The following is a 24,816-nucleotide window of genomic DNA, read 5'->3' on the forward strand; positions in this document are numbered from 1 at the left end:
GAACCACAGGAGCAGTTATTATGTCAGGAACATATCAAACAGCACATAGAATTAGATGCCTAATACACCATAGTAAGCTGAAGTTGAATCATAGTTCTCATTAAAAATGTAACACTATGTACTGCTCTTTCAGCTCAACTGAATAGCCATCTTGTTTTGGTATGCTTTATGGTTTGAGAGGCAGAGCATGTTAGCACATTCTCCATAGCCTTTTTTCCTTGCAAATATGATCTGCTTGTGTATAATAGGAGAAAAATATGCTAAAATGTCTTAAGGAGTTTGTGTAATCAAAATTGGAAGATCATCTTGGAACACACACGCACAAAAATCTGTTACTTGGCTACAGGTTGCCCATAAAAAGTAAGTAAGCAAGCTCGACTTGTATCAATTTCTTTATTGCACACTTAATTTTTTATGAAAGTATTGTTTGAACCTATTTCTTTGGCAGGTAACGATCTTCAGCAGCTTTTAGTTCACTGTCTTGCTGTAGCCTGAACACTTCTTTGACTGGTACAATCTGAAAAGTGATAGTCTTATTAACTACTAAACATTTATATTAGTTTTTTATTGTTGCTTATGATGATTTGTGTTGTTCTTTTGATTGTGTTTGTTCAATATTAGCTCTAAAGAGATAAATCTCTATGTTTTGTGAGTTCCACAACTGGGTTGACATTTTAGCTCAGTGAAAAATCATAATATTCTGGATAATTGCCTTTTGGGATTTCGCGGAGTTAATAAAAAATCTTATGACTCAAATATCACAATAAAATTAACATTTTAAATTTCAATATCATATATTACGTGTTATTTGAGTAGTATTTACGATAGATCTTACGTAGTATGTTAACATCAAGATCTTCACAAATAGACAGAGGAAAGATTTCAGCTTGGTCTTCCATGAGACTAAATGCTATAAACTTATGTAGTGCATTTTATGGAAGCCAGGCATAGTTTAAATTTGACTATTTGTACTAGTAATTTAACTAGGAATTACAATTTGTTCCACTGTTACGTAATGGAATCGTTTCATCTTATACATGAAGCTACAAGAAGTCAAGAAAATTACTAAATCGGTTAAAGTATTCATGTACATGGGTGACATTTCAGAAGTTTCATCTTGTGGATGAAGTACTTGCTTGTAGCAACATTATGCAACTATCGTTACCCCACAAAACTGTAATATTGACCTGCAAAGGTACCAATTAGCAGGCTAAATACACTGTAATAACCAACTCTTTTCCTATTTGGCTTTACAATGTTATTGATTATAATCAGTGCAGTATTTTCTTACAATTTTTGACAAAAAGATGTAACTGGTAGTACACAATTCAGTAATGAGTTAAAAATCATTTATTTCAGCAGCTGTGTTACATTTAATGAATGGCACTATGATACACAAACAGCATTTTCCATTTATCCAAACCACAGTAGCTAAAGCTAAACCAAGCAGATCAATGGCATAGTAATATGGTGACCTGGTTCTGAGGGACAAATAACATAGGATTCACATTGAGATTTTTTCAACTTAGAATGAAGAAAGAAAGGAGATTTTATTCAATATGATTGCATGAGTAATGAAAAGAAGTTTAAGTTGAAGAAATGAGGCAGCTGATAAATATGTGTATGTTAGATGTTGGACTTGTAAGGCAGAAGTAGTTTGCAACCTTTCTTGTTTTCTGGGCAGCATTTCCTTCCCCATATTCACCCTATCCCTTAAATCTCATCCCTCCTGTACTTCCCTGTTTCTTTCTTGGTGTTTCCCTTTGTGATGACCTAGCTGTACCCTTGGCTCCACTATTCCTTCTCTGTCTTCTCTTTCCACTCTCCTCCCCCCCCTCCCCCCCCTCCCCCCTCCCTCCCTCTCTCTCTCTCATTTTCTTTTTCTCGTTTTCTTTTTCCCTCTTCCCACATTGGGATTTGACTTCCCTTTCTAAATTTATATGTGGGGAAGAACACTCTCCCTAGCATCTCCACCATGCACCCCCTCCCTCACACCCTCCCCCACTTTTTAGGTCACCAGCATGGCAGCCAGTCCCTATGATGGGACTGTTATGTATTCACTTGGCTGATCCAATTCACAACACAGGGATCACACTTCTTGTACCTGACCTGTCACCACCTCATGTATACATGGGACTGGGTGCTCATCTTTTTGAGGCATTGAAACTCCCAGCAATGACCACCATACCAGGGTGGGTGAAACCATCAGAGTGAGCCCCTGGTCAGAATAGGTGGTATCAGGATGGATGCTCTGCACATATTTCTGGCCCCTTATCTGTGTCTGTCTCTTCAGACAGAAAAGGTTCTCTCCCCACTCCTACTTTTGCATCCTTGGCCATCCCCTCCATGGCCACCCTCTTGGGGGAGGGCCAGTTCTGCCGGGTTGAGGTGAAATAATTTCTCCATTACTTTATTTGTTCCAGGACAGATGGTGAGATTTTCACCACTAACAAACCACTCTTATTTTTGTAGAACATATCAAAAATAAGTTTGCTGAAGTCGATTCATTTAAGCAAGATGTGATTGGGTTCCCTACTGATTAAAACCTCTTCTGGCAGTCAGTCTTCCCTTTGTGCTTGTGAGGAGACATCCTGGTGACAGTTACTCCATACCAACCCATACATATGACCCTGGGCATTGTTTTCCACAGGGATGTCCCCCTACAATCTGATGAGAAACTCAGGACTGATCTGGCATGGTGTTGCATTCATTTCTTCTGCCGAGTCCAGAGAGGTTCTAAGGACAATTGCGTTGATACTGGCAGACTCTCATCACTGAGAATTTTGTGAGCCATTTCGCCCATGCCTTAGCTTTGGCCCACTATCTGCTTGCTTTCCATCTTCTCAGACACTCCCTGGAATGATTCCCTGTATATTTTGTTCCCATCACATGGAGCCTTATAATGCCCCATTTAGGGAGTGGGAATTCAGTGCCCTTGGTCTCTAATCCAACACAGCTGCTGGATTGGTCTGGGAACACAACCAAATGCTTCATCACGTAACAGCAGCTAGCCAACCTCATATATTTGCCCTTTTTAACTGTATCTGGAGTGAGTGGGGGAATTCCCTTCCCAGTGGCTAGAAAGTACTATAATTTCAGTTTCAAAATCGAGTAAATTGCCTCTTCAGATGGACAGCTATTGTCCAACCAGTTTAACCAGCCCTCTGCAAGGTACTTGAAACTGTGGTGAGTCAAAGGCCATATTGGATGCATGGATTCCAGAGACCTTTTGGTTTTGACCCAGGGCAGTTTTCACCAAGACCACTCAACTGCATACAATTTAGTCCATGTGGAGTGTGCTATGCAAACAGATTATGCCTGGCTTTAACACCATGTCGCAGTCTTCTTCATTCTTCATAAAGTTTATGATATCCTGTGGTGCCACCACAGCCTGGCCACCTCAGATTAGTGAGGCCTCTGTGGCCAACCCGCAATTTTATACAGAACTTTGATGGTACACTTTTCAAGTACATGTTGAAGCCTCCCATAGCTACTCCGATATGCAGGAGAATGTGGTTGCACAGGGTCCTGGTTTGAGTGTTCCTCTCTTTTTACTGGCTATCAGTGATCTGGTGGTGGCTATGAGGCCTACGGTTTTATCCTCTTTGTATGCTGATGATCTTTGTGTTTATTTATGTGTGTTCACAATGGGTGTTCCTGAAAGTAGACCGCAGGGAGCTATTCAGAGCACAATCATGGGTTCTTGACTGCCAAGACCTGTTTTATGCATTTCTGTCATCACCCTACGGTCCATCCCCATTAAGATCTGTGTCTTGATGGTGAGCCCTCCAATGTGATGGACTCTTATTGTTTTCCAGGACTAGACTTTGATGCCTGGTTGATGTGGCTTCCCCACTAAAGCACTGGCTTCCATTAAAGCAGGCCTGTTAGTTGCACCTCAACACTCTATGATGCCTCAGCAATATAGATGGGTGTGGACTGTTCTACTCTGCTACAGCTCTACAAAGCGGTGGTCCACTCCCATCTAGATTACAGGTGTCTCACGCACAGCTTGGCATCACTTTTGACATTTCAGATGCTTGACGCCATACACCACTGTGGTGTATGATTGGCAACTGGTGCTGTCCAGACCCCCCGATGATCAGCCTTCTGTTGGAGGCAGGGGTTCCATTATTGTTGGCTCTGCACCAAAACAGTTGATTGCTTATACGTTATGCATCCACTGCTCCTCGTATAGAGATTCACCTCCTGTAATGGTGGTCCAGGCCTGGGGTTAAGATTGCCATCTGCATCTGGTCCTTTTTTTCAGAAGTCCAGTTTTCCCCTCTACCACCTCACTTCCAGGCCTGTACAAGCACACTTTCATAGTGCGTACCCTGTCCACAGTTCTGTCGTCACCTGCCACAAGGTCTGCTGTCGTCACCTGCCACAAGGTCTGCTCTGTCTTCACCTGCCACAAGGTCTGCTCTGTCTTCACCTGCCACAAGGTCTGCTCTGTCTTCACCTGCCACAAGGTCTGCTCTGTCTTCACCTGCCACAAGGTCTGCTCTGTCTTCACCTGTCACAAGGTCTGAAAGACTCGGGTGATCCTGAGACCCTCCATTGCCAATTCTTCCCCATTGCCGGCCGCGGTGGTCTCGCGGTTCTAGGCGCGCAGTCTGGAACCGTGTATCTGCTACGGTCGCAGGTTCGAATCCTGCCTCGGGCATGGATGAGTGTGATGTCCTTAGGTTAGTTAGGTTTAAGTAGTTCTAAGTTCTAGGGCGCTGATGACCACAGCAGTTGAGTCCCATAGTGCTCAGAGCCATTTGAACCATTTTTTTCTTCCCCATTGTAGATGCGCTTTGGTGTTCAGAAGTAGCCTGTACTGATGGCTCAAAGATCGCAAGTCACATGGGCTTTGCTTTTGTTTATGGGGAATGTAATGATCTCTGCTCCTTGCACTGTAGAGTTGGTAGCCACCTTGTGCTCTTGAGCACATCCATTCCTGCACTAGTGAGTCCTTCCTCATCTGAAGCGACTCTTCAAGACGTTTACAAGCTCTTGACAAGTGTTACCCTTGCCATCCCTTGGTCCTGATTCTCTAGAATTACATTTTTGCCCTCAAACAATGTGGAAGCTTGGTGGTCTTTGCCTGGACCCCAGATCACATTGGGATGCCAGTGAATGAACTCCCTGACATGCTGGCTAAATTGTATACTGGCAAGCCACAATTTGAGATTGGTATTTGATTGGTATTACGCCATCTAGTTCTTAGGATTTGGAATATGGAATAGCATACTGTGACTTTGCCGAACAAACTACGGCCAATAAAGGAGAGAACAAATTTATGGAGGTCCTCCATGTAGGCCTGTCTCAAGGACTCTATAGTCCCTTGCCGGCTCCACATCAGCCATTCTTGGCTGATTCACCATCATCTCCATCATGAGGATCTGCTCTGTTGTCATCGTGGTGCCCATTTGACATTGTTCACATGTGGCTGGATTGTTCAAACCCAGCTGCTCTGCAGTGGACTTTAATGTTCCTGACTCGCTATCCCTAGTGTTAGCAGATGATGCCTCTCCAGCTGACCTGATTTTTTTAGTTCATTCATGGAGGTTTTTTTTATCACTCTCTAAGGGAGCACACCTCAGCCTTGTTGGCCCATTGAGGGGCTGGCAGGATGCCCTTTTGTCACCTTTGCTTCCAATAGGCAGTGGCTGTCTGGGCTTTGTGGTCCACCCCAGCCATCGCTCTGCCTGCTCTCTTGCTCTTATTTCCCATTCTCGTATATTCTGTTGGAGTTGGTGCTCTTCTCTGTTTTCCTGAGCTTCTTTCATACTTTCAAAGTCCTGCATCACACTTCCTGCATGTGGGGGTTCTCCAGCTGCACCTGGTTGGGGCACCCCCCCCCCCCCTGCTTTCTATGTTTTTCTCCCCTTTTCTTCTTCCTTGTTGCTTTATCTAGACTTTATTGACCTTTGTTACACCTTGGGTTTTTTTTTTGGGGGGGGGGGGAGGGGGGGTTGAGCACTAGGGTCATCTTTGGGATGCAGTTTTGTTGACTTGCCTGTTCCAGCTAGGAGAGACTGATGACCTTATGTTTGGTTCCTTTAATCATCATTCAAATAAGTGCACATGTTAATGTGATTACTTCAGAGATGGGGAGCTAAGCCGGCCCCAAATTGAATCTGCCAGGCAGATTAACAATGAGGGCCTTGTGCTAGTTGGCCTGGATATGGTTTTTAGGCAGTTTCCCACATCCCACTAGGTGAATAGTTCTCCACTGGTACATGCTGTGTAAACATGTAGAACACTTTATCACATGTGTGCACAGAATCTACTTGGGATGCAGACAGATTATATACATTGCTTCTACCCTGGGAGGTGAATAGAAGAATGATGACCTTAGCAGGTTGATATCCTTAAAAACTTACTCAGCATCTTATTTGATGATCATCATCTAGTGAAAGTGAAGGGAATCAGGAATGTAGAAAATCGACTAATGTCCACTTTGTTAGCATGATGTGCACAAACCAGCATAGTCATGTTAAACAGGAAAATACCACTTGATGACTTCAATCACTCCATTGATTTCATGCACATTATTCTGCCCTCAAAAGAAAGGGCTATGCAAATGTAACAGTATAAACTGGCACATGATGTTTTCAGGTTACAAACAATGCACTTACATGCTAGTGAGTAACTTAGAAGATATTTGTTCATGCAAAGTAAAAATCAGACTTGAGAGATGTATAAAATTTACTCAGGCCATAACTGTAAAAGGTGTTTCTACAAATATTATCCAAATACTCCTATACAACACATTCTCACATTCAAAGTATTAAGCTGTAAGTAAAATAAATTAGAGTGTAGGTATGTCTGAGATCTCCTATCAGACCCCTTTATTGATTTCAAACATATTTGCCACACAAACTGAAAACATTAAGAGAATCAGCACTGTAGAGTTTGCAACCTCGTAGCTGCATTAGAGGTGGAGATATGTCAAAAATGTATTTTTCCAGCACTTACACATAGGCTGCCCTGCATGACAAGTGTGTGTTGCAGGAAGTGTATAGGTCTGCCTCATTGACCCGCTTTGCAGGGGCTACAAGTGCTGATGGGCTTGGCTGCTGAAGATTGGGATGGGGATTGAGAAAAAGAGGGAGCAAGGGGCGGGGGGGGGGGGGGGGGAGATGAGGCCATAAACAGTAAGAGGATAGGTCAGGGGGTAGGAGGGAATGGTCAGAGAGAGGGGCAAAAGAAAGGGGATGAGGAGATGGATAGGAAGATGTGGACAAGATGAATGGGGTGAAGTGGGGAGGTAGTGTAGGGATGAGGGGAAACAGAGAGGCTGGGGCAGGAGGTGAATATGGACAGAGAGAGTTGAGGAGGAGTAGATGGGCAGGTAGGTGGCAGGAGGAGATGATAAAAGGAAAGCTGGAGTTTTAAATTTCATTATAAGAAATCTTTCACACAGGAGAATTGTACAAATGTACCATCATTTGACCAACACACAGAGGGCATAGTAATAGGCACCCTTGCAATAGAGACTCAACTGAAAGAATTGAAAACAAATGCATCGCCATGTCCAATTGGGATCCGAATTCAGTTCTACAGAGAGTACCCCATGGCATTGGACCCTTACTTAGCTTGCTTTTGTCCTGAATCTCTTGCACAGTATGAAATCCCTAGTGACTGGAAAAAAGTGCAAGTGACTCTTGTCTATAAGAAGGATGAAAGAATGGACCTGCAAAATTTCAGACCAATATCCTTAACATCATTTTGCTGCAGAATACTCAAACATATTCTTGTTTGAGTATAATAAATTTCATTCAGATGAAAAAACTTTTTGTCCACAAATCACAATAACTCATGCAAAAACCAGCTTGCCCGGTTCTCACATGATATCCAATGAACTATGGATAAAGGGCTGAAGGCAGATTCCCTATTGCTAGACTTCTGAAAAGCATTTGATGTGGAATCCCACTGCAGACTGTTAATGGGGGTATGAGCATACTGCATAGATTCCCATGTATGCAATTGGCTTGTGTGCCCAGTACATTGTTCTCAGTGGTGAGTGTTCATCAGAGACAAGGGTAATGTCAGAGTGGCCAGGGAAGTGTGATAGAACTGCTATTATTCTCTGTATTCATAAATGATCTGATGGACAGGGTGAGTAGCAATCTGGAGCGGTTTGCTGACAGTGCTGTGGTGTATGAGAACCTGTTGTCAATGAGTGACTGTAGGATGCTGCAGGATGACTGAAACAAAATGGCAACTGGCGCTAGATGTAGAAAAATGTAAGTTAAAGCAGATGAGTAGGAAGAGCAACCCCATTGTGCTCAGATACAGCGTTAATAGAGTGCTACTTGAAACAGTCACATCATCTAGGGTAACATTGCAGAGTGATATGAAATAGAATTGGTATGGAAGGACTGTAGTAGGGAAGGTGAATGGTCAACTTGGGTTTATTGAGAGAATTTTAGGAGAGTTGGTCCATTTGTAAAGGAGACCTTATATAGAACACTAATGTGACCCATTTTTGAATGCTGCTTGAGTGACACCCACCAGGTCGGATTAAAGGAAGACATCAAAGCAAGGGAAGAAGCTGCATGCTGCTAGATTCATTACCAGTGGGTTCAAACAACATGACTTACTGGACTTGACTTAATTCCTGTGGCCCTTAAGGGGGCATAGGGCATCCAGGAGAACTTGCCATCTGTCTCTGTCTTTGGCCATTTACCTCAGTTCTTCCCAGTTATTGCCAATTCTTTTGCTTCCCCTTTCCACTTTCCTTTTCTATGTGCCTCTAGGTCTTCCTCTCTTCTTTGTTCCCTGGGGATTCCATTCAATGCATTTTTCTCGATGGTCCATCTGGTTTTCTCAATGTGTGCCCCAGCCACCCCCACTTTCTCTCTGGTATCTAGTCTTCTAGTGGTATCTAGTTTGTTATTCGACAGAAATGATCATTAGATATTTTTTCTGGCCACCAGATGATGATGATGCGTCAGAAACATCTATTTATGAAGCCTTTCAAACAACATGCAAGTTCTTTAAATGTTTATGGACTGTATGACAAGGAAAATCTCTGAAATTATGTCATTTCATTTGTGTAAACAATATGCAAGTATTTTGGAGATGCTTTGGGAATTGAAATAGGAATCCCTGGAGGGAATTCAATGTTCTTTTTGAACAGCACTGTCAAGAAAATTTAAAAAGATCATCATTTGAAACTAACTGCAGAACCATTCTACACCCCTCCTCCTCTCCCACTCCTCCTCCTCCCCCCCTCCCACACACACACAAACAAAACCACGTACCCTTCACCACACACTATACATCGGTTTACGGAGTATGTATGTAGATGTAGATGGGCAGAGAGAGACGGGCAGATGGATGAACAGGGAGTGTGAGAGGAAGAGATAGGCAAAGAGAGGGAGTAAGAGATGAGCAGAGAGAGTGAGGGGGGGTGAGGAATAAATGGGCCAGGAGGAGGAGGAGGAGGAGGAAGACTGAGAAAGGGAGGAGGTAGAGGAGACATGCAATGTATGTATAAGCCACAGGGAAAGGTTAGTTAGTTAATTATGCAAAGAAATTAAAAAAAATATTCTCCATCATTTGACCTTTGCATATACCTCTTACCACTGATGTTGGGCCACTTCATGGTCCATTAGTAGGGGCTATGTTTGCATGACATTATGAAGTTCATTTCTTAAGTATTGTCTATAACTTGAAATATGTAAAATGCATTTTTACAAGTGTGTGGTTCTGAATTATTACTTTTAACAGTATTTGAAAGATCATATTACCTTCTTTTCCACACCAGCCAGTGATTTTTCTTCAAAAATTTGTTTGCTGGTGTTTTGCATTGCTTGCACTGATGCCCTCAAATTATGGTTAGCCCATATTACTGTTGATATTCCCATTTCTTCAAACTTCTTTGTTGGGGTTGTATAGTATTTGGTTGGTACAATTACAACAGGACCCTGAAAATTTCTGTGATCACTATCATCCTTTGCGTTTTTAAGTAGAAGAGATTACATTCTGTAAGAAATTTCTGCATATGAATATGTGTATAAAAATGTGTGTAGCCAAGGATTACAGACGAACAAGAAAAATTTCTAACATTCTTAACAAGGATGTCAGCTGTAGCAGCTTCTTAACTAAGTGATTCTACTTACAACACAAAAAGGAGATGGAAATATAATAAATTTCATCCATCTAATCTAATTTGTAATATTTATTCAAGAATATCTGTTCAGACATGTTTAAGTAACATTCAGCAGTTCTTGTGAATTACTGCTACATTATCATCAAGTGTACATGTGAAGAATTTGTTTACTTAGTGCCTGTTTTATCAAGTCATGATGTAGGACTTGTCAGAATAGAAGACAGTATAAAACTCTACATAGGCTGTGCACAAAATACAGACACATATATGTTGTAATATTATGACTATATTAGTGCATCCTTATAACACATCTCGATTGTAATAAAATAAGCAATATTATCCATAATTAAGTATAAGGAAGAGGAATTTTATGTACATATTTATAGGCACAAGCGACACAGCTGAAAAGCTATTGATAAATCTTGAGTGATTAACTAAAGTAAGCAATATTCTAGTTAAATACACACTCACTACACACACTAATTAACAAGAGTACATCAGAAAAGAATATTTCCTGGAGTTGTGCCAAAGGGTTGAGAGCTGTAGTTTCCCCCTAAATGAGTCAGATGTCCACTACACATCAGAATGTGCTACTCAGGTAGCTGACTGTATGTGTGCTGTGCACACAAGGGTCTTTTAGATTAGGCAACTCTCCATCCAGTCCAACAATAGCTGTAGAAAACTCAGAAGTATCGGTGTAAGATTGACAGAAATGCCTGCCACAGGTGAGATTATTAAAATCTTAATGGCAAACTGCCGAAGCATTTGCATAGGGTCTCAGAGTTTGAAGTGCTCCTGAAAAGCAGCGAAGCTCACATAATACTAGGTACAGAAAGCTGGTTGAAACCAGAAGTTTATAGCAGTGAGATTTTTGGGGAAAAATTTAAGTATATATTGTAAGGATAATGGAGGTGGTGTATTTGTCATAGTAGACAAGAAACTAAAATCCACCGAGGTATAAATTGAAGCTGTATGTGAGATTGATTGTGTAATACTCAGTATCGGGGTGGATATAAAATAGTAATTGGCTCCTTCTATTGCCTACAAGAGTCATCTCCTGATGTAATGGAAAACATTAGAGGAAACCTCAGTTCACTTTTACGTAAGTTTCCCAGTCGTATTGTAATCATTTGTGGAGACTTAAATCATCCAACAATTAACTGGGAAAATGACAGTTTAATTAGTGGTGGAGGAGAACAGAAATCCTGTGAGACTTCACTAAATGCCATCTCTGAAAACTACCTAGAACGGACATTTAGGAACCCCACTAATGATGCAAATATATTCAATGTAATGGCAACTAATAAACGTGACTTCCTTGAGGGTGTCCACATCAAAACTGGTATCAGTGACCACAACATGGTTGTGGCAACAATGATTACCAGAGTGCAAAGGACAACCAAAACGTATATGTGCTCATGAAACTAGATAAAAATCCAGTAGTGTCATATCTCAATAAGGAACTTGAAATTTTAAGCACAGGTCAGGAGCAGGTAGAGGAACTGTGGCCCAAGTTTAAAAGAATAGTTGACCATGCATTGGATAGATATGTACCCAGCAGAACAGGTTGTAATGGGAGGGTATACCTCAATGGTATACAGTCACTCTAAAGAAACTTCTAAGCAAATGGAGATCACTGCATAATAAGTGTAAAACAAAGTGTAGGGCTATAGTCAGAGAGATGCCAAATGAAACATGTTTGACTGTCAAGAGAGCAATGCGTGAAGCCTTTAGTGACTACCATAGCAGAATATTATCAAGTGATCTTTCACAGAACCCACAAAAAATTGTGGTCAAATGTAAAGGCTATTAGTGGCACCAAAGTTAGTGTCCAGTCTCTAGCAAATGAGACATGAACTGAAATTCAGGGCGCAAAGCAAAACTGAAATGCTTAACTCCATTTTCATATGTTCCTTTACAAACTAAAACCCAAGAGAATTGCCCCAATTTAATTCTCGTATCTCTGAAAAGGTGAATTAAATAAGTATTAGTGTCAGTGGTGTCAAGGAACGGCTGAAATCTTCAAAATTGAACAAAGCTCATAAATTCTATTGTAGATACCTCAAACAAAAACCTATGCCCAGTTCCTGGAAAAAGACACAGTTTGCACCTGTGTGCGAGAAGGATGATACAAGTAATCTACGAAACAACTGTCAAATATCGTTGACATAGATTATTGTAGAATCTTATAACATACTCTGAGTTCAAACATAATGAAGTATCTAGAACAGAATGACCTCCTCAATGCCAGCTAGCATGGGTTTCTAAAATTGATCATGTGGAACCAAACTTGCACTTTTTTCACATGACGTACTGAATGGTTTGGATCAAGGCAACCAGAGAGATGTAGTGTTTCTTGATTTCTGAGAAGCATTTAACTCACCTACCCTTATTATCAAAAGTACGATCATATGGGGTATCAAATGACATTTGAGACTTGAATGAGAATTTTTCGGTAGGGAGGACGCAGCGTGTTATCTTGGATGGAGGGTCACCAACAGATGCAGAAGTAACTTCGGACATGCCCCAGGGAAGTGTATTGGAACTCTTGCTGCCTGTATTGTATATTAATGACCTTGCAGACAATATTAATAGTAAAATCAGGCTTTTTGCAGACAAAGCAGTTATCTGTAGTGAAGTACTATCCGAGAGAAGCTGCATAAATATTTTGTCAGATCTTGCTAGAATTGCAACATGGTGCAGAGATTGGTGACTTGTTATAAATGTTCTGATATTTAAAATTTTGCACTTCATAAAATGAAAGAAAACATAGTATTCTATAACTATAATATCAATGAGTCACTCATACAAATACCTGGGTGTAACACTTTGTATGGTTATGAAATGGAATGATCACATAGGTTCAGGTGTTGTACTTCGGTTTATTGGTAGAATACTGGGAAAGTGCAATCAGTCTTCAAAAGAGATTGCTTACAAATCACTCATGCGACCAGTTCTAGAATATTGCTCAAGTGTGTGGTACCTGTACCAGATAGGACTAAAAGGGGAAAGGGGATATTTAATGTATACAGAGAAGGGGAGAACAAATTGTCACAGGTTTGTTTAATCTGTGGGAGACTGTCATAAGAGACTGAAGGAACTCAACAGGTAGACCCTTGAAGATATATGTAAATTATCCATAGAAAGTCTGTCAACAAAGTTTCAAGAACCAGCTTTAAACAATTCTCTAGGAATTTTGCTCCCATGAGGATTGTGAGGATAAACTTAGAATAATTTCTGCATGCACTGAGGCATTCAAGCAATAATTCTTCCTGTGCTCCACATGTGAATGGAAGAGGAAGGAACCCTAATAACTGGTACAATGGAATGTCCCCTTTCCCGTGCATTTCATGATGGTTTACAGAGTGTATGTGTAGATGTAGATCCTGACATCGATGAGGGAACAGTAGTAGCTGAGCAATGCTGCAGGGGTGTTGCTGTACCACACAGAGCTGCCCACCTACAATGTGTGCAAGACACTGGCTGTGCAGGGCAGTGCAAATAATCATAATAAATTACCACATATAAACAATTGTTCAGCTACACGATGAGAGTGTGCAGTTCATTGGAAAGGATGAGCTGTTAAGGTAATACAGAACTCCACTTTGAAAACTTGTTTTTGCCTATACAGTGATATAATGTTTCAAGTGTTACTACGTTTAAGAAAACTGTGCAGTAACCATTTATTAGTGTAATGGAGGGTACATATAGAGAATATTTGCATTGTGTGCCCATCATTATTAGAAAAATGGCCCCAAAGACTCCAGAATGGTTTAAAGGTTTATTACAACAAACATCTGACAGAATGAATTCAAATTGTAAGAAATATTTCACAAAGCATATTCTAATATTAAGAAACTATCTGACAAAGTAGAGTGTAAAAGTAATGAACTGCCTCTTAAGGTAGAAAATACAAAAGAAGAACTAAAATAATAGATAACAGAACCCATCAAACAGGAAATGAAGCTAAATTAATACTTTGACTCTCTTGCCTCAGGAGTTGAAGGGTGAGATCAATAGCCAATGTGGTTTAGTTCATGAGGGAGTAAAAGAGCTATTCAAAGAATAAGATGATAACATTAGCAAAGTACATCAATTTGCCGTTAGAGAAGTTGGACAAATCAAAGAGCAAATCCCTGTGGAAGACCCAGTGAAAGACCTGCCCAATCCACCCATCCTGCACTTCTTATTTCAGTACCATTACAGGTTTATTCTAGCTCATCAGAGGTGAGACCAACTGTGAAAAAGCTGTGTCATATACGAGCTTTTCTGCAATAATTGCACAACTTTTTATATTGGTGTTATTACTAACCAGCTGTCCACCAGAATGAGGAGCCACTCAACTGTGACCAAGAGGCAGTAGACTTCTCTGTGGCACATCATGCAGCTTAACATAACATGCTGCTTGGTTTCAATGGTTGTTTCACTACCCAAGCCATCTGGATCCTCCCCTCCATCACCAACGTTTATGAGCTGCGCAAAAGCGAGTTATCCTTGGCAACACATTCTCCACTCCTGAAATTATTTCGGCCTCAACCAATGGTAACTTACTGTCTCCACACCCTCCATTGAACAGTTTCCATCCTCTCTGTTCTCGTCTCTGTTCTTAGTCTTCTGTCCTCTGCCAACACATTCACCTGTCTTTCCTGTTCCCTGCACCTCCCCTTTTTTGTTCTTGCCCCTCCCCACCTCCCTGTGTCACTGCCTCCCAACACTGTGCCTGTTGGCATTTGAGTCGTTGCACACACTGCCAGACAGTCTCATTATCCCTTTCTCTTCTCACTCCCTCCAGATCGCTGCTTCTGTTCCACATGACAGTTGCATTCCAATCCAAGCTGCCATAGATGGCAGTCATAGGTGAGCAACATATGCTTGCTTTTGTGAATGTGTGTTTCCTATTTTGATGAAGACTTGGGCCGAAAGCTAATGAGTATGTCTCTTTTCATTATGTGTGTTTGTGGCTCAGTGTGTTGTCTTTACACTGGGTAGTAATCTATCCTTTCCTAACATTGATGATATCCCAACGAGGTGTTTCCGTAGTTTAATTATGTCTGTCTGTCTGTTAGGTACAAATTTTGCAATTGATTTTAAACCAACTTTCCAATGAGCTAGAGACTGAAATTTTAAACATAGCTCAGAACTGGGTGACAGTGCAATATTAAGTCACTTTCTTGCCTGGTGTGTGGTGGAGGGTACTTCCTTTACCACTGCTGTTTTTATCCCCATTTTCTCTTGTACTTGCAAATGGTTTGTGGGAAGAAAGATTGGTGGTAAGGCTTCATGTTAGTTCAAATCTCTCTAATTTTTATCTTCACACTGTTTTCAGAAGATTAGTGTTTGCATAAGCAATGTATTAGCTGACTCAGGTGAAGAGAAACTGAAATTAGCGTGAAATTTGCCACAATTCCGTGTTGCAATCTCATCAGCATGTTTAAAAGCAATTACAAAATTTCACATACACAAGGCTAAAAATCTGAAAATAATTACTTAAATGAGAATCAATTTTTAGCATACTCTTGCGTCACAGAATTTTAAGTTTGTTGATATGCTTAAATTTTAGAATGTTCTATTTGGTGAGCTCAGGACAGACACTTCGCACCAGTGTACCAGTCAGAATATCAACAAGACGTAACACCAATGTAATGAACATCAGGGCACCAGGTGGACATTGTCACACAACATGTGAGTGTGGAAGCAGAAACACACAATACAGGGCTACAGAGTGAGGTGGCCTGAAGTAACACTATGTAACTTCAGTGTTGAAGCACCACTGCAGTAATCAAATGTTCCAGAATGATCCAAGCTCGGCAATGCAGAACAATCATTGAATTAACACAGTAAAGCAAGGGTCACTGATGCGACCAATAATTGAAGGCAAATACTATCAAACATCTAGAGCCACAGCATCATAGGTGCACTTTCAGCTCTTTAAATAGCAAAGTTTTTGAGAGACATATCCAGTTGTGCCCATTCTGTCCACATCATCAGAACTGGAGAGAATGATGGCATATAGAGTTCCAGTGAAACTGCGACAGGCTGATTAATGATGGTCTGCCTGCTGGCTGTTTGGTGGCTTCAACCTGATGTTTACCACAGCCATGGTCTGCCATTGCTGGGCGCTACGACATTATGGATGTGAGGAAGACTGCAGCCAGATCACCTTCACTGAGGGTCAGTCATGCTCAGATCTGTAAACCGTCATCTCCACACCGACCATGCATAGTGCATTCACGCAAGTACTTGGCTGACTTTTGAACATCTGCTGCAGCCATGATCAGTCCATTGTGGTTGACCAGGGCCTAGTCTCCATGACATCAGACACTACACAATCAGCTTTCCTCACCTCAGTACTCAACAGGATGTCTAGAAGAGTGCTGAAATGCGAGCCACCCTGCACAGCAAAACATCTGGGTGGATGATGCCTTGCCATGGATTTGTGTGTAGGTGGTACCTTCAAAGGTGGAGTAATTGTGGATGAAGATATTGGTGGTCAAGGTGACCAGGAAAAAGTTTAGAATCTGTTGGGTGTTGGAAAATGTAGTGTTCAATAGTGGCAAGGCTGTGGGCAATAAGTATGTTAGTGTACAGGGTGATGACATCAACAGTGATGTAGAAGGGCACCATGTCGTAAAGAAACAAGAACTGCAGAGAGTCAGTGGAGGAAATGGTTGGTGTGTTTTATATAGGAGTGTAGGTAGTTGGTAATGGGCTGAAGGTGTTGGTCTACAAGAGTAGATATTCTCTCAGTGGGGGCTCAATAACTGGCCACAATGCGTTGTCCTGGGTGTTTGGGTTTATGTAATGTAGGAATCATGTAGAAGGTAGGAATGCAAAGGGTAGTAGGAGCAAGGGGGGGGGGGGGGAGAGAGAGAGGGGAAGGGAGAGAGAGGGGGGAGGGAGAGAGAGAGGGGGAGGGGGAGAGAGCGGGAGGGAGAGGGGGGAGGGAGAGAGAGAGGGAGGGAGGAGGGGGTTCTGGGATAGCCCTAGGCATCAGAGGGGAGACTGGAGATCCTGCTGGATTTCTGGAGTGTAGTCACTGTGGGAGGGGTTTTAGGTGGAAGAATCTGACAGCTGGCAGAGTCCTGCCAAGTAATCCTTTGCATTTCAAAACCACAGTGGGGGAGCCTTTGTCAGCGGGTAGGATTAAGAGGTCATTGTTGAGTGATTTGGGGAATGATGGTGAGCCAAGGTTCGAGGTTAATAATTGCTGGAAAATTAGTAGGAGTGATTTGGGAGCAGTGGGGTGAATCATGGTCAGTTGGGGGAGTGAACTGAGTCAGGTAAGGTTCAACATTGGTTTTGGGTTGAATATGATTGGTAGGGTTGGTGACCAAAAAGTTTTTCCACTCTAAGGAGCCCCACTGGGAGAAATCTCCACTCCCATAGAACATCACCTTCATCCTATTAGCTGACGGACACCAGCCATTTCCATTTCCTCCATGGATTATCCACAGTTGCTTTTCCTTTACCTCACAGTGCCTCACTAGTCAATACTGATGCAACCTCACTTTATACTAGAGTCAGTATGGCTATTGCTGCTATTTGACACTACATTTCCCAATGCCCAACAGATTCCATACTCCCTTCTTGTCACCATGACTAACTGCATCCTCACACACAATTACTTGGCCTTTGTAGGCATCATCAACAAACAAATCCATGGTACAGCAGTGGCCCCCATATGGCACCATCCTATGCCAACTGATTCATTGGCCATCTAAAGGAATCCTTCTTAGCCACCCAGAATCCCAAACTCCTCGCCTGGTTCACATTCACTAATGACCTCTTCATGGATCAAGGGTGAGGACACCCTATCCACATTCTTTCAGAATCTGAACACCTTCTTCACCATTTGCTTCACCTGGATGTCTACTGCCCAACAAAACACCTTTCTTGATTTTCACCCCCACCTCAAAGAAGGATGCATCATCACCTCAGTCCATATCAAATGTACCAGCCATCAGCAATACCTCCACTTCAACAGCTGCCACCCGTTCCATAAAAAGAAGTCTCTCCCTTTCAAAATACACCAAGGGTCTCACTGAGACCTTCAGAGACCATAGTTTACCCTCCCAGTCCTGTACAGAAGCAGGTCCCCTGTGTCTTATCTCTCCAGTCACCCACCACATCGCAAAGTCCCACCATGTGATCCTCATGACTCAATACTAGACACAGTTCTTGTGTTTTTGTCAGTGTTTACACTAGGGTCCTGCAGCGCATGTTAACACTGCTTTGTTTGTCCATGTAGTGTGGTTTTCCACTGTCTTTCGTATGGATAGGGACCTAGATTGCTGTGTGCAAATGTGAGCTGAGTTGCTGACACTTCACTCTCAGCTCCAGGCTATGTTGGCTTTGGTTATACAGCTTATGGCTACAGCTGTTGGGCGTCACTGTTTTGGACTGACCATGGGAATCCAATGGAGGTCACGCATGACCCCACTAGTCTGTTGATTAGTTTGCACTGGTGGCCAGACCAGTTACTGCTCACACTGAGGGTGATCTATCACCCGTGGTTGAATGGGAGGTCCCCTGCCACATAGCAGAATGTGAAAGACTCCTGAGGTGTCAGATGTAACGCTTAGCCACGTAGTCTGACAAATATGTTCTAGTGCAATCTTTGGCTGACAGTGTCCCTCAGCCCCTTAGCCAGATGCAGTCACTTGTCTTGTTTCAGAGGAAATCTCTCAGACTGCAAGATCTGGGCAGTCACAAAGATGGGATTATTGGTAGTGGGAGCTCCAATGTTAGGTGCATTATGGGACCCCTAAGGGATATGGCTGCCAAATAGGGGAAGATAGCCAGTGTGTACTCTCTGTGCATACTGGGTGGAGTCATTCCAGATGTGAAATGGGTCCTTGGGGGTGGCATGAAGAGTACAGGGTGCAGCCAACTGCAGGTGGTGACTCACACTGGTATCTATGATGTTTGTCACTTTCTATTGGAAGAGATTCTCTCTGTTTTTGAGCGGCTATCTGAAGGGGTAAAGACTGCTAGTCCTGCTTGTGAGATGAAATCAGAGCTCATCATTTGCAGTATACGTGACAGGACTCATTTCAGACCTCTGCTGCAGAAATGAGTGGAGCGCCTGAATCAGAGGCGCAGAAAATTCTGTGACCATGAAAACTGAAGGTTCCTCAACTTACCCCAAAGGGTGGTAGGGTTTTGGGGTCCACTAAATACGAGGAGTCCATTAGACACATGAGGCATCTACATTGGTAGCAGGGGCTGTGTGGCATGGATTGGTTGCCTTTTTAGGAAAATGGCTTGAGTCCCAAAGGTGCAGGTTGAACACAGGAAGAATGTAGATGAAGGAACCATTGATATAACAACTATAAATTGTCATAGCTGTGCTGGGAAAGTATCAGAGCTCCAAGCACTTATTTTATTTTAAGGCACTGAAAACTGGCTGAAGACAGAGAAAAGTTCAGCCAAAATTTTTGTAAATGACCTAATGGTGTTAAGAAAGAATAGGCTAAACATAGTTGGTGGTGGTGTGTTTTTTGCGTTAGAAGTAGTTTATTTTGTAGCAAAATTGAAGTAGGTGGTTCCTGTGTATCAGTATGGGTAGAGGTCATTCTTGGCAACCCGGAATAAAATATTAACAGTAACCTTTTTGTGACCTCCCAACTCAGATCATATAATTACTGAAAGGTTCAAAGAAAACTTGAATCTATTTCAAACACGAACCCAACTTGTTCAGTTATAGTAAGAGGTGACTTCATTTAACCCTCAATGTGTTGGCAGAAATATGTTTAAGTCGGAGGTAAGCAAAAAACATCATCAGAAATTGTGCTAAACAAATTCTCTGAAAATTACTTTGAGAAATTAGTTCATGAGGCCACTCGAATAGTAAACAGTTGTGAGAACGCACTTAACCTCTTAGCAACAACTAACCCTGAGTTAATAATGAGCATCAAAATGAATACAGGTATTAGTGAACACAGGTTTGCTGTAGTGAGACTGAATACCAGAACTCCCAAATCCACAAAAAATAAACGAAAAATATATATATTCAAAAAAGCAGATAAAAATTCACTTGATGCCTTCCTGAGAGTCAGTATCCACTCCATCCAAATTAACAGTTTAAGTGTATACCAAATATGGCTTGAATTCCGAAAAATAGTACTGGCAGCAACTGAGAGATTTATACCACATAAATTAACAAATGATGGAATTGATTACCCACGGTATACAAAACAGATCAGAATATTGTTACAGAAACAATGAAAAAAGCATGCCAAATTTAAACTAATGCAAAATACCCAAGATTGATGGTCTCGCAGAAGCTCGAAATTTAGCATGAACTTCAATGCAAGATGCTTGTCGTAGTTTCCACAACTACCATTTGTCTCAAAACCTGGCAGAAAATCCAAAGATATTCTGGTCTTATGTAAAACATGCTAGTGGCAAGACACATTCAGTGCCTTCTGGGCACAATGTCAATGGAAATGCTATCAATGACAGTGCTGATAAAGCTGAGTTGCTAAATGCAGCCTTACAAAATTCATTCATCAAAGAAGATGAAGTAAATATTCCAGAATTTGAATCATGAACAGCTGCCAACAAGAGTAACTTAGAAGTAGATATCTTCAGAGTAGTGAAGCAACTTAAATCATTAATAAAAGCAAGTCTCTCAGTCCAGAGTGTGTGCCAGTTACATTCTTTTCAGAGTATGCTGATGTAATAGCTCCGAACTTAAGTCATATGCAACTGCTCACTCAACAAAAGATCGATATATGAAGACTTGAAAATTGCACAGGTCACATTAACATTCAAGAAAGGCAACAGGTGTAATCTACTAAATCACAGGCCCATGTCATTGAACATCAGTGTGCAACAAAATTTGAGAACATATATTTTGTTCGAACATTATGAAGTACCTCAAAGAAAATGGTCTATTGACAGGTAATCAACATGGATTTAAAAAACATCATTCTTGTGGAACATAACTAGCTCTTTACTCACATGAAGTGTTGAGTGCTAGTGACAAGGGATTTCAAATTGCTTCCGTATTTCTAGATTTCAAGAAGTCTTTTGACACAATACTACTAAAGCAACTTGTAGTGAAACTGCATGCTTATGGAATATCCTCTGTGATGTGACTGGATTCAGTCACTATCAAAGAGGTCACAGTTCATAGTATTTTCTGGTGAGTTATTGAGTAAAACAGAAGTGATTTGCGGCGTTTCCCAAGATAGTGTTATAGACTATCTGCTGTTCCTTACCTTTATAGACTATTTAGGAGAATATCCTAGCAGCTGCCTTAGGGTTATTTACAGATGATGCTGTCATTTACTGTCTAGTAAAGTCATCAGAAGATAAGAACCAATTCCAGAACGGTTATATAGATATGTGTATGGTGTGAAAATTGACAGTTGACCCTAAATAATGAAAAGTGTAAGGTCATCCACACGAGTGCTAAAAGGAATCTGTTAAACTCCAATTACACAATAAATCAGTCAGATCTTGAGGCAGTCAATTCAACTAAATACCTAGGAAGTACAATTATGGACGACATAAATTGGAAAGAACACATGGAAAACGTAGTGGGCAAGGTGAACCTAAGATGGCGTTTTATCGACAGAACACTTAGCAGATGCAACATACCTACTAAAGAGACTGTGTTCACTATGCTTGTCTGTCCTCTTTCAGAATACTGTTGTGCAGCATAGGATCGTTACCAGAACGGATGAGTGGAATACATCGAGAAAGTTCAAAGAAGGGCAGCATGTTTTGTATTATCGAGAAGTAAGGAGAAAGTGTCACGGACAAGATACAGGATTTGGTCTTGAAATCATTAAAATAGAGGGGTTTCTCATTGCAATGGGATCTTCTCATGAAATTCCAATTGCCAACTATCTCCTGCAAATGCAAAAATATTTTCTTGATGCTGACACACATAGGGACAAACGACCATCATAATAAATTAAGGGAAATTGGAGGTCTCGCAGGAAGGTATAGGCGTTCTTTTTCTCCTGCACACTGTTTGAGAGTGGCATACTAGATAATTAGTGTGAAGGTGGTTAGATGAACCGTCTGCCAGGCACTTGTGATTTGTAGAGTAGCCATGTTGATATAAATGGAGATATAACACCCAGGAATGGAGCAACTGAATCACATTCTCCACCACTGTTTTGACTACTGTTTGTCGTGACCTGAAATGAGGAATGCCCTACCCACTACCCTTCCCACCCTCCCACAGCAGTATTCTGTCACCCACTGAACCTACGCAATATCTTCATCCATCCCTACACAACTGCTGCTCTCAAGCCCCTTGTCTCATGGCTCATATCCCTGCAACAGACCTAACTGCAAGACATGTCCCATACACCCTCCCACCACCACCTACTCTAGTGTGGTCATAAGCAACACATATCCCATAAAGACAGGGGGCTACCTATGAAGGCTGTCCTTTATAAGCTGCATCAACTGTGCTGTATTCTCCATAGGTATGGCAACCAACAAGCTGTCTGTCTGCATGAATTGCCACTGGCAAATTGTGTCCAAGAAACAGTTCAACTGTCTATTTGCTGAGCATGCTGCCAGACACATTGTTTTTCACTTCACTGACTGTTTCATCCCATATCCTTCCTACCAAAACCAGTTTTTCTGAAATGTGCAGTTGGGAGCTCTCCTGCAATATATCCTATGTTCCCATAACCCCCTTTGCCTCAACTGTCGTTCGTCACTGTCCTTCACCCACCTACTTTCTTCCCTTTTCCCACACCGGCACTACATGGCCCTCTAGACCATCAACACACCCACAGTCTTTTTACTTCTCTACTTTTCCTTTTTCACTCCTTCCACCCTCCCCTCCCACCTCCTCCCTCTGGCTGCCCTCCCCTCCGCATCTAGCTGCCTTACCCTGTCTCCACCATGTCCCTGTATGCTCCCACAAGCAGTACTTCACTGTCCCCCACCCCTACCCTGCTATTCCTCCTCCTCACCAACTCAGCCTCCTTCTTACCCACATTACCTAAATTGCTTCTTCCATCATCCACTGTTGCTTGCAGTCTGACCTTCATGCCCAGAGACAGTTTGTAAATCTAGGAGACTGTTGCAGAGGGTAAAGAAAGGCAAAATTCATGATGCATTATTTGGAACAAGGGAGCAGTCGGAAGAACCACATTGGCAAACATGGGGGATTTTCCTCACAATGAGCCAGTCATGAAAATGGAATGAAGCTACTGATTCATAGACCTTCCCAGCTTCAACACAGTTCCTTGTGGTTTCATGTATTGAAGACTGTCAGTCCTTTGTAATGGTAAATCTGTTTCAGAAAGGTGTTGATGCAGTTGCCAGCCTTGTGAAATCCTGCTCTTGTTTACAAAATGGCACTTTACTTTTGAAGGCTACTTCTGATTCTCAAGCACAACAACTGCTTGCCGCCTCACTTTTCCACAGGTATCCTGTTTGTGTCGAGGCCCATACGACTCTGAATTCTTCCCATGGTGTTATTTACACTAGGCTGCTCGAAGGTCTGAGTGAGGCAGAAATCCAAACATACCTCTCTCATCAGGGTGTCATTGCCATCCATTGGGTGATGAAAAAGGTAGATGCATCCTTACTGTCCACATGCACGCTTTTTCTCATCTTTGATAGTGGTGCTTCTATCCAAGTTCAAAGCAGGCTATGAAGTTATCACAGTCTGACCATGTATTCCAAAGCTGATGTGCTGCTACCAGTGTCGTAATATCAACCACACTTGAATTTCGTTTTGCTACCCGGCCATATGTATAACTGGTAGTAGGGATACGCACAAGGGCGATTGTCCGCCTCCTTCTCCCCACTGTGCCAACTGCGGTGGTGACCATGCCACCAACTCTTGAAATTGCCACTTATGTCTCAATGAGTGGGTGTCTAGGAGACCTGAGTAAAGGAAAAATGCCTTACCTGGTCACTCGCAAGTTATTGGCTAGTTGCAAACCCATTCTATCATATGGCACTTACAATACTGTTCTTGCTATATCTCGCTCCATGAAGGACATGGCCACACAGACATGCAATCTCATATTAAGCATAGAGGTTGTGAAATTGCCCAGTGTCATGGTACCATCGCTGTCTTCTCATCCAACTGTACAATAAGCACCAAACATTCGCCTCTCTGGGCAAAGTCCCCGCTACACAACCAGCATGGTGGAAACAATAGAAGGAATACTCCTGCGAAGACTTCCTGTATCCCTCCAGCCAACGAACATCTTTGTCTTCTTCTGTCAACCGGAAAGGCTCCAACAAATCAAAGGTAAATGGTCTTCTCCTTCACCGACTCAGAGATTCTCATTGACGGTGTTGCCGTGTGATACCCTCACCCAACCAACATCCATGTCACTGGTGTGCACCACCAACCGTTTTTCTACTCTGGACTACACAGATCGACAGAGGGAGACTGCTGATTCCTCCGCAGATCTCATGGAGCAGGATCCTCCAGTCTCTGTGTCCTATAGCACGTAGTCTTTGGAGGCTGGCACTTGGCAGCCGCTGAGGATTCTCATTATGGCTCTCCTTCATTGGAACTTTATTGGCATCTATCAAACAAAGAGGATTTATGGCTAATCTTAGAATTCCAGTGTCCACTTATTCTCTGCCTCTAAGAAACAAAATTACATTCGCACAACAGCTTTGAGGTTTCGCGTTTCTTCCCGATCCATTTTGATCTCCCCCCTGAGGGCATTCAGTCTTATGTGGGAGTCATTCTTCTCATA

General features: G+C 42.1%; 1 protein-coding gene across 1 annotated transcript in view; it reads right to left on the reverse strand.

Annotated features, from left to right (window-relative positions):
* Positions 1-374: 374 nt before the first annotated feature.
* LOC126354574 (phosphoenolpyruvate phosphomutase-like) overlaps positions 375-24,816 on the reverse strand; it is a 58,220-nt gene continuing 33,778 nt past the window's right edge. The window contains exons 7-8 of the mRNA XM_050004322.1: positions 9,753-9,929; positions 375-517 (exon numbers count right to left, since the gene is read on the reverse strand). Coding sequence (XP_049860279.1) covers positions 434-517; positions 9,753-9,929 — 261 coding nt within the window. The 3' untranslated portion in view covers positions 375-433. The remainder of the gene's footprint in view (positions 518-9,752; positions 9,930-24,816) is intronic.

The sequence above is a fragment of the Schistocerca gregaria genome, chromosome 1 (genome assembly GCF_023897955.1).
Source record: "Schistocerca gregaria isolate iqSchGreg1 chromosome 1, iqSchGreg1.2, whole genome shotgun sequence".
NCBI classification, from domain to species: Eukaryota; Metazoa; Arthropoda; class Insecta; order Orthoptera; family Acrididae; genus Schistocerca; species Schistocerca gregaria.